Source organism: Anser cygnoides, chromosome 2 (genome assembly GCF_040182565.1).
Source record: "Anser cygnoides isolate HZ-2024a breed goose chromosome 2, Taihu_goose_T2T_genome, whole genome shotgun sequence".
NCBI lineage: Eukaryota > Metazoa > Chordata > Aves > Anseriformes > Anatidae > Anser > Anser cygnoides.
This window is the reverse complement of record NC_089874.1, coordinates 138,880,159-138,891,272: the sequence shown is the minus strand read 5'-3', so window position 1 is coordinate 138,891,272 and position 11,114 is coordinate 138,880,159. Positions and strand designations below refer to the sequence as shown.

General features: G+C 43.6%; 1 protein-coding gene across 1 annotated transcript; it reads left to right on the top strand.

Annotated features, from left to right (window-relative positions):
- Positions 1-444: 444 nt before the first annotated feature.
- Positions 445-9,345, top strand: GEM (GTP binding protein overexpressed in skeletal muscle). The gene is made up of 5 exons (XM_013172353.3): positions 445-621; positions 2,214-2,557; positions 5,641-5,717; positions 6,200-6,404; positions 8,069-9,345. The coding sequence occupies exons 2-5, from the start codon at positions 2,224-2,226 to the stop codon at positions 8,344-8,346; spliced, it is 894 nt and encodes a 297-aa protein (XP_013027807.1). The 5' UTR covers positions 445-621; positions 2,214-2,223; the 3' UTR covers positions 8,347-9,345.
- The last annotated feature ends 1,769 nt before the right edge of the window (positions 9,346-11,114 follow it).

Genomic DNA, 11,114 nt, shown 5'->3' with positions numbered 1-11,114 from the left:
AGGATTGTATAAATTAGATTTGAAAAACAACAACAGTAATATTCTTACTTGTGATGCAATTGTAAAATAACATTCGGATATCTTATTCCAAAGAATCATTTTGTCCAGCAGGGAGTCAGCTGCATTTTGCAGACAGAGAACATCATACATTTACAGCATTTTATGCATTAATGAGACGTGTCATTTTTAAAACATCATCGATTCTAATAGCATTTGCTTGAAAAACTGAGGTGGAAGGGCACTTATTATTATGTGTTTTTCCACTTTCCTGTTTTCATCTTGTACGACCCAAATGTGTTTGTTTTACTGGCAATGCTAAGCCAATCATATGATTTCAAGTAAGTCTTTTGAGCCTGTTTGTAAGTTTTTGCTTTTCTGCATGTCTGCTTCCTCCCAGCTGGGGGCTGGCTGTTGTATGGAAAGGCCAGCCACGTCACGGAAAAGCCCTGTCTCTGATCAGATGGGCTTAATATAAACCAGGTTTGCCGAGAGGGAATTAAAGAGGCAGCCCGTAAGCGGGAGAGGATTTACTTGGGCAGAGCAGCGCGGTGTAGCACGGTCTACGGGGAGAGGAGGGCAGCGCGAGCCGCGGACCCGACTGCGAGCAGGAGCCAGGCGCAAGTAAGACACTGTTGGACGAGGTGCCCTGGGTCTCGTGCAGTGTGTGGTGGCTGCTTTGATAGATCCCAACAGCTACGAGCAGCTTGTGGCACCAAAACCAGCCTGCACTCGGACCGCGATGTGCAGTCGTGCCTTATAAGCCTTGGTCTCGCTAGGATTTGCTTAGCAAGGGATGATAGTTTGCTGGAGGAGAAATCATTAGATGTTCGTGAGCGAGGCTGTTTGGGGATTGTTTATTGAAGGTTATCTTTAGGCGCTGTAGTTTGAATTGGAGCTGGCTTTTCTCATCTGATCTTTTAAATGGGGAAACTCCAAGAAAAAAAAAATTTAAATTGTGGTTAATATTTCCCTTCATTTGTGAAGCAGTCTTTGCTTGCTGCCTGGTCTCCAGTTAGATCTAATTTTGCCTCTAAGCACTGTGCATCGCAGAGAAAATATCGCATGTGTTGTAATAAGTTCAGATAGAGTTTGCTTTTTGTTGGTTTGTTCTCTGACCTGCCGTGTGTTTTTTCTAAGAAGTTTTCAGATAGTGTTGTGTGAAGCGGACTAGTGACTTGTACATGTCGTTTTGATGTGTTGCTGTACTTTTTTTTTTCATTCACCATTTATTATTCAAGTTTGGAAGTGATCTAGTGAATTTTATGGGCAGTTATCCTGCCTACTAATACGGAGAAGAGAGCTGAGAAACTTCAGATATAAAAAAATAAAACACACACACACACACAAACAAAAAAAAAACACAGAAAAATGTCTAAATAACTGTCACTTTGGGAACTGGAATGCATCAAAGTAACTTTCCTAAAAATGGAAGCTGTTGGCCAGTGAGAATGACATCACTGTCCTCTGACTCCAACCAAGGCAAAATAGAGTTTGCTAAATAAAATGTAATTAAGAGCCATGCTTAGACAGGAAGAGCTAACCTATTTAGCCAATTGTGCAGTAAATGAAGTTGTTGATTTAATATCTTTAAATTTATGAGCTTCTCTCCCAGTGCTACCTCCTGTAGTAGCTCAAACCTGTACCTCCTCAGAAAAGCCATTGGGCTTGGCTGTGTCCCTCCTTTTAGCAGCCAGAAAGCCACCACCTGAAGCAGCCGTTGTCCTGCCGTAGGGGAGACCCAAATCCACCCCATCACAGCAAGGCTTGCTTGCTTGGCTTTCTTTTCTTAAGAGTGTTGTCTAAGTTTGTGGGGTGGAGGCAGCTGGGACTGGTCCCTCTGTTTGCCCCCAGGCGACCACGCAGGGTAGGGACCGGTGCCTGCAGGGCTGTCCCAGCAGGGATACAGCAGTGTGCGTGCTCTGGCCCTCCCCATGCCTCCCCCGGGCTGGGCTGCACCTAGCATGGCAGTGAGCTTGTAAAGGATAGGATTTAGCATGTGAGGGTGGCATCATCCCTAGGAAAAAGCCTCTGACTCACTAACTACAAATATTTCTTTGCATACCAGTAACTGCGAAAGAGTGCAAAGCCTCAATTTTCTTCTGTTGTATACTGGATACAAGAGCAGGACGCGCTGCCTTGAGTTAATACGAGGGTGCTAGTGCATTTGCAACTGTTTTGTGGGTAACAAGTGTGATTTCCGTATTTCTCACCAGGGGTAAAAAAATGACCCTCAACAACGTTACCATGCGTCGCACCCACACCAGCAGCCTGCAGCAGCAGCAGCAGCGGTGGAGCATCCCCGCTGACGGCAAGAACCTGCTGGTCCAGAAGGACTCCAACGAGTACAACGCACAGAAGCGATACACCATCAGCCCTGACGAGTACTACAGAAGGAGCTGGTCCTCGGAGTCGTCCGACTCCGTCATCTCCTCTGAGTCCGGCAGCAATTGCTACCGGGTGGTGCTGATCGGGGAGCACGGCGTAGGCAAGTCGTCGCTGGCCAACATCTTCGCGGGGGTACACGACAGCATCGACAGCGACTGCGAGGTGCTGGGAGGTAGGTCATTGTGCTCTGAGGTGTTTGGGTTTGCTTGCAATTGGTCCTGTCGCCAGAAATTGGCACAGAAAATCAGAGAGGCCATTTAAACTAAAATTGATGCAGCGAATGTTTGAATCTAATTGTCAAAAAGTAGATCAAGCTACACAGAGTAAGATGCTCTCCAACAGCACTCTAAAGCCTCTGAAAGAGAACAGTACAGATTCTCATGCTCTTTAGTTTCAAAATACCTGTTGGAAGGCGTTCAGCTTTCATGCTGGTCCAACCCTTGTGTCATCACAGGCTCCATGGGGTCGTCTTCAGCTTTCTATAGGCCAGAGAAAGCCATTGGAAGTCCCCATGGTCTATGAGAGTGCAGTGCTTAGAAATAATACGTAATGCAAAATAAAAATAAAAAACCTGCCCAGTCTTTTAATCACCTTGAAAACATTTGCCGTTAGAAGTCATCTCAGTCTTATGTATAAATGTGTTGCCTCAGTGTAGGCTGTATGGAGTTTGAGTAAATATGCCCACCCCTCCTTCATGCTCCTCGCACAGGTTGGGTTCCCCCAGGAAAAAATAAATAAAGATGCTTCAGCACTGTAGGGAAATTCCTGTTGCCCAAACCAGGGGAAAAGTCAGAAGCTGTAGGGTTTTTTTTAATGCTTCCCCCTTGCTATTCTCCTCTGTGTTGGTGAGGATTGTGAAACCTTCCTTAGTCCCAAAGAGCAGCTAATGCAGAAAGAGGGGTCATGGCACCCAGCTGTAAGGCATACTGTGTAGGGGATGTGGTGGGAGAAGGGTTGTGCCATGACAGAAGTCTGCTGTGGCCCTAAAGACACAGGTGCTGTCACCTTGGGAGGACTTGCAAATTGCTGGGTGGTTTTGCTGGTCAACACATTGGAGTTTTCTCTTCTCTCCTGTATCCTTTCCTGGTGTGTCAGTGCCTGTGCTAGCACAGAGAGTTTCTGGGCTTCTCTTCCAGTCTTCAGTGGAGCAAAAACGCACTGCTTTTTTTGTCTTTATGCTAGGACTTAACACAGTTGGGATTTAATATAGCCCAGGGCTAGGAAGGTAGGAGCCACCTTCTTGCTTGCTCTCGCAGACTGGAGGTACAGATCTTTGTGCCTTTGGGGAATCCGAAGCTCCCCACAGTGCAGTGACCCTGGGTCACTAAAAGCAGGCTTTGCCTTCACCTTCCACTGACTTTTTCTGAAAATCCATCAGCTTCTCAGCCTGGAATATCTCTGATAAAACCTTTCCTAGTGCTGCTCCAGTGACCTGGTTAGGACCCTTGGGCAATCATTCAGAAAACACAGCTGATTTACTTTGCACACTTGTCAGATGGTTTCCTTCTCCTCCATGCAAAGCAGTGTGGTTTCCTCCTTCACTTGCACTCCCAGAACTATTGCTTGGAGTGTAGCCATGACAGATTTTCAAGGTCAGCTCATTGGAGGTATCAGACAACTTGCTGTTGTTGTATTTCTCCTTTTTTTTTTTAGTGTCAGCTTCAAAATAAGTATGAGATGAACTAATTGTTCACTTTCAGTGTGTTTTATATCCTATAGAAGTTCCTTAGGATTGTCCGAGGTGCAAATCACTGCTGAGTATGACCATTTGGGGCACAACATTTTCAAGTACTGTGGTTACATATTTGTAGCCTCTCCTTGTGTCACAGAACAGAGAAGTAGTCCTCTAAATGTTGTCCTCTGGTGCATATGGAGTTTGTTCCCATGCAGATGTTTGATCAGTTGAAGAAACTCCAAACTTTAGCTTGCAAACTGGAAATATTATTACAAGAGTTGACGGTTTCAGGACAGCCAATTCACAGAGGGAATACAGCTGCTTTTGTGGAGTAGTTTTGCTACTGGCAGCGAGATTAATCAAACTCACAAACACAAGTGTCATGCTCTTGGCCTACAATGGAAAGGGCTCCCCTTGATTAGCTTTGTATTTTGAATCCCTCCACTTTAAGCTGTGCCAAACCTGTGCTCTTGTTTACAAAGTTTGATTTTATTTTAAATGTGGAATATTTTTGGCTGATTCTTCTGCATGGATGTAGATTCCTGGCTTTGAGGAAAGCCTGTGATTACAATTTAGGGGAAAGTTCACTCTGCTAATACCCAGCAGAATTTTTATGAGGCAAGAGTTAAGACATGGTTCTATCTACAAACGTGGTTGGGACAGATCCCTGACACAGTGCCATGAAAGGTGTGGTATGCTCAGAAACCCTAAGCCAAACATTTTTCACTGACCAGCAACACAGGACTCAGGATAGGTCCAAACCCCATACTGCTCATCGAAATGTCCCTGGATTTGGGGGAGAAGAAGGAAGATCAGTATTTGAAGCAGAAGCTAGACTGAGATTTAACATCACGGATTGATCGTGATTGAGTGGGAACAGCCACACACACACACACACAAACAATGATCTAAGCAGAACTTAGTCATGTGGTGTTTATAATCTAGATATGAGTTTTTGTGGTTTCGGCACAAAATAATTATCTTCTGTGGTTTGTTGACTCCTTTGCTTTTTGACATCAAAGGTAATGTGGGAAACTGTGAAATAGGAAAGAAATGGGACGCAGCAGTCATTTCAGTCTCCCTAAAACTCAACAGCTCCTGTCTCACAACCCCCTGTCCTCTTTGCTTGGTAGGCTGTTAACTGTATTGCTCTCAGCAGCAGTGACTGTTCACCCGTAAACTGTCCCTGCTAAAGAGAAAGCAAATATTTTCCATTACTCAGCCTCACTGGACTCCGCTGCTCCCATGGGGCAAATGTTCAGCCTTTGGTTATTTCTTCCACTGGTTCTATTTTCTCTCTCCCACATAAGATAAAGAGAATATCGACCTAAATAATGAACATTTCGTTTCCTGATCTTTCTGTCTCCTTCATATATCATGGAAAGTTAGACAACCAGTAATGAGCAGAGGGCAGGTTTAATGCTGATGGAAATGAGGAAAGGACTGAATGTGAGCCAGCACAAAACTTGGCTCAATAACTTGAACTGTGGACAAATTATACATAGTCAACTATTTGTTTTTTGTAATGTACATGATGCCACAAAATAATATATTACCAACATTTCTGATTTTCTTTCCAGAAGACACGTATGAAAGAACCCTGATGGTGGATGGGGAGAGTGCAACCATTATACTGCTCGACATGTGGGATAATAAGGTACTTTTATTTATGTATGCCAATCACATGCTAAAAGAAGAATTGCATATAAATGTGTTAATAGAAAAAATAGGTATCTTTTCCTAAAAAAAGTAGGTGTTTTCCATAATTCAGCATCAGGGAAAATACAGGATAAATTCCCTCCCTGAACCAAGCCAAGCATGCCTAATAGCTCTGTAGTGTGAGCCTGAGAAGAACAAGCCTTTATTTTTTTAATGATAAAACAAAACATTCAAGCCATTTTCCAGACCATGTTCATTCCAGCCTAAATCCAGCACAATGAATTATCTGGGGCAAGTTTTACCCTCCTTTATGATGAAGTATTCATATGGTCACCACTTTGGAATGGCTTTTAGTACAACTGTGATTCAAACCATACCCAGTGCAGCTACAGCAGGAATGTGTTTGGATTCGCTAACATTATATTTTCTAAGTAAAACCTGTTCAGGGCATAACAATGTCTGACCATTTTGTTCGAACAGCGTGAAGGAGAATGGATTCGAGACCACTGCATGAAAGTGGGAGATGCATACTTGATTGTCTACTCCATCACAGACCGAGCAAGCTTTGAGAAGGCCTCTGAACTCAGAATAGAGCTCCGCAGAGCTCGCCAGAAAGAAGATATTCCCATTATTTTGGTTGGCAACAAAAGCGACCTTGTCAGGTGCCGCGAAGTTTCAGTGGCAGGTAAGGAGAACAATGAGGGTAAAAACTATGTAAAATTTAAGAGTCACATAAGAGCTTTTGAACAACATAGGGAGCTCTGGCTGCGTACACTGTGATCAGGACTAGGCAGTAAGAGCAATAAAGCAACAGAGGGCTGGAACAGCGGACAGAGGACTGGGGAGGGTCTGCCATTTTTTTCAGCCTCCATTGGTCAACGGTGTTACATGTTGGATAATCCCTTTCCGAAATTTAAGTTCCATCATACAAGCAGCTTGATTTTTTTCCCTTCCAGCTCCTAGCATAAAACCACTGCAAAATGAGATTGCTCTGGTAGCTAGGAACCCTTTGGGTTTCCAATACATATTTATGCAAAAACCCTTTTTTTCTGCTGCCAAATATCCTCTCTTTGTTTAAGGAGTTCCTTATCCTCTCTGACATTTTACTTCCAGATGAATTAAAATTCCCTCTCACCTTTCATTTCACTAACCTGGGCAGGTATTGCACAGCCTCCTTGGTGCCTTGCTCTGGGATGCTACAGCAGCCCTCCTTCTGCTGCATGTAGGGGGATAAATAAACAGCCTGTGCCCTGCACCCAAAGCACGGGGAGTCCTAAGCCCATAAAAAGGAACAGAGAGACCACCTGGAAAGCTGCTGCCAACCCTCAAGCTCTTCAGTCAGTAAAATCTCTTCTTAGACAGTCCTCCCTGAGGTTTAGGTGGCTTAACACATAGCAGTGCATTAGATAATCTCGTCTTGGCCAGAGCCAACAAGAAACATGGGTTCCTCAGCTCAGCATTCTTCTCTCTGCAGCTGTTCCACTTTTTTATTTCCCAGTTGAACTAGGCTTTTGTTTCACTGGGGATATGCACTCTAGCCCCTGTCACAATTGCTCTAAGTGAAGAGTTTGAGCTGAGGTAGGTCTTTGGGAGCCCAGAGGTGACTGTTTTCCTTCTCATGCCTCTCTGGCCCACTTGAAAAATCCTTTGAAAGACGGCAGATGGATTCATGTCATTTTAGTCATCCTGGCGATGAGTTCACAGCAAGTCAGAAGACAGCGTAAATTGACTTGCATGTGAAAGACAGCTGCTAGGGTTAGTGTGTGTTCTCTTATGTTAAGGATAAGGACTGTGATTTCATATGTACCTCTGAATTTATGGGCATAGTTTTGCCTTTATTTAAGGACTTTTGTACATGCTCACACCAAAACTGATACCGTCTGAAGACCCTGGTTTATACACACAACCTGTGGAGGGGATAGGGTCCTGCCCCCTGTGGTAACAAGAGATGTGCTGTACACACGAACAGCACTGCCACCATCCTTTAAGGTGACCTGGGGCGGTCTGCACACGAGGTGACCAGGTGATTTTGAGTCATGGCTGAGCTCTTCCCCCTCGATGTCTCAGCGTGTCAGTTAGCCCCAGCTCTCTCCCTTCACAGCCGATGACAAGGGCCGGGCTTCTCCAGGGGGAGACTGACCCCCCTCGCTGCGAAGGGAGTGTGACACAGACCAGATGAATCATGGCCTACCAGGCAGCATTAGATGATTAAAGACTTATCCCCGGCTATATTAGGCTTGAGGAATTCCCCCGGTGGTGCTGGCTCCCCGCACGTGGCAGCCCGCAGCTGTGTTGTCTCCCTCCCAGGCTCGTGACATCTCATGACATGTCCCTGTTGCGATTTTGCAGAGGGCCGAGCATGCGCCGTTGTGTTCGACTGCAAGTTCATCGAGACCTCGGCAGCTGTGCAGCACAACGTGAAGGAGCTCTTTGAAGGCATCGTGAGGCAAGTCCGGCTCCGGAGGGACAGCAAGGAAAAGAACGAGAAGCGACTGGCTTACCAGAAGCGGAGGGAGAGCATCCCGAAGAAAGCCAGGCGGTTCTGGGGCAAAATAGTTGCCAAGAACAACAAGAATATGGCCTTCAAACTCAAGTCCAAGTCTTGCCACGACCTATCGGTACTTTAAGAACATTGGACTCTGCCAGAGCTTGTGGCATTTTGTGGACATTATCTAACGATGTTGTGGGGAATAATCAATCTATATTAGATTGGGCTATGAAAATGACTTAGATTCACAGTTGTGATTGTGATGATATGTGCTGGCATAAGAACAGCACAGTGCATGGAAATATCTCTCTTTCTTTTTTTTTTTTTTGTTGTTGTTTTTTTGTTGGTAGTTTTAAAAGTATAGACCAGAACGACCCAAAGTTATGCTGGGAAGTGTTCTGGAATATACCTATTGCTTCTCCTCTTGGCTTTGTATAATAGCTTAAGAACCTCAAGCTGTCATCACTTGGGAAGTAAATACTGCTTTCTTTACTCTTTCTCACTGTCGTTATTCTTTTCTTTCTTTCTCTCTCTTTTTTTTTTTTTTTAAATTGTGTAAAGAGTTGAGGAACTGACCAGGAATTGGTCCTCTGCCAATTGGCTGGTCAGGTTTGAGCACCCACAGCTAAAAAATTTGCATTTCTGTAGAATAGCCACCAAGACACTTGTTTTTATTATTTCAAGGATTGGTTTCAATCAGTTTACACATCTCTTACTTTGAAAATATTTAAAGGCAAAATCCTGTAATCAAACAAATTTTCCTCTCATATTTCCATATTATGGGACTGTTTAAAAACCATGGTAAAGATAAAATTAAAGCACAAGTTGTATCAAAGTACATCAAATGCAAGATGCCAAACCTTTATAAATCACCTGAGCTTTTTTAAGAAACCACATGGACTTCTTGTACCTAGTCTTGGCTTTTCTCTATGCTAGAGCTATGCTGTATTTATTGTCGTGCAAAATAACAAGCATTTTAATGTTGAGGGGAAATGTATTTATTACCAAGTTTCTTAAAACAATAATGTTAATTTTATTACTGTTTTCTATCTAGTATCTTTTTTTTTCAGATATGCAAGTTTTTACTTACATGCCTTGGTATAAAATAAATAAAATATATGACTGCCTTTGAGCCTCAGCAGGAAATCCCTGAGAATTTTTTCAACTTGAGAAAATATTTTGGATGCTTGTGAAGATAGCTGCACCACAACTACCAGGAGGATTCCTTGTGTCTCTGAACACAGAGGCTACTTAGCAACCTAAATCATAAAGCAAGAATCACCCACAGCCTGAAAGTGATTTGTGTACGGTGTCCCTTATGAGCAATTGAGATAAAAATAAGTCATTCTTAAAAAAGGTATCTGGCCCTGAGTCTGAAAACACGTCAGAAATGTAGTTAAGTACCATTGTCCCTATTTTGGAGACAAAATGAAGTGAAATGTTATGTTCAAGGACAGAAAACATCAGCTGGCACGGCATGCCCTAAACCTCAATTTATGTTGGAAATAATGATGTTAGCATAGATTTTCCTCCTGACTATATTGGTTTATGTGGGCACATCTCAGAGTTCCAGGTAAATGTAGAGTCATTTCATTTTGCCAACAGATAGCTTAGAAAAAGCAAAGCTCCAGCCGGGCAGCTTGTCTTCCTTGCTGATGAATGTGAGAACAGGAGACACTTTAAGACAAGAACTGCCTTCCACATCTCTGACTGTGCAGCTTTTATCTACCAAACACTCTGGAAAGGAATGAGCTTGTTGAGTGTTTGCCCAAAACTGCCTCTGCCGAGACGATGATTAAAGGGGCAGGAAAAGAGTTTTAGGGGTAGAAAAAGAGCTTTAGGAGTTCTCCAGGGGTAAAATATCACATTGCAGGGTGGCTCTATGCATGTGCAGCATTCAGATCTCTCTGGAAGCGAATTCCTGATCTAGAATAAATAACAGAAAGCAATATTTTGAATACTGCATAGACAAGTTTCCTGTTATTGGATGTTGATTGAGCACTTCTGAGTTGTCAGCATGCAACTTCAGGTCAATCCAGAGCAGTCTGGAGAATGCAGGGCTCTCCAGTACAAGATTTCAGAACTTTTTAGCTATCAAAACTTGTTGCCTGTTCATGAACAGAAATAAAATGGCACAAATTAAACAGATGTATTTTCAAGAACTGAAAGTGTAGCTGAACACAAGGAGGACAATTCCTTAGCCTGTTCTGTATCTGTCAGCCTATGGACCCTACAGTTCTAAATCAAGCAGGTTTTGAAGAAATATAAAATGTCCACGTTGATCATATAACCACTCATGTTCACAGCATTGCTTCATGCATAGCAGGTATCCATAAAAATTTGGAGTTACCTAGTAAGTTTTCATGGCCTTGTCTCTGACCCACAATAATGAAATTTCTTTTTAAAACCTGTAGGCTCCTGGATTGTCCTAAATTTTTGGGAAGAGTTTCTGAGCATGGGGGAAGCTGTGGGGTAAAGAACCACCAGAAGCAGCATCCCCTCCAGGGAGCTGTTCCTTCAGCTTGCTCAGACACCATCGGGGTATGTTAGTGCCTGACCTTGGGATGTGGAGCGAGAGGGATGGTGCTGAGCATCCACACTCTGCACACTTCAGGGCTTTTCTTGCTATGGATCAGGCCTAGTCTGGTCCTGTGGACCAAATGCCCACCTGGGACTGCGATGCCTTAGCTGCATGAAAGACACCATGTGTTTCACCTGAAAGGGACCCCTGTCACCTGTGAGGTGGGCAGGGGGGAAGGGTCAGGGCTTTCTTCTGCAGTGTAGGAGATGAATTTGATTTACAGTTTTAGCTGATAATCACCAGATTATCACATACAGAAATACTCACTCTATATAATAGCCAGTGTACATGGAATGGCTAATTAATACTAATTTAATCTGTAATGC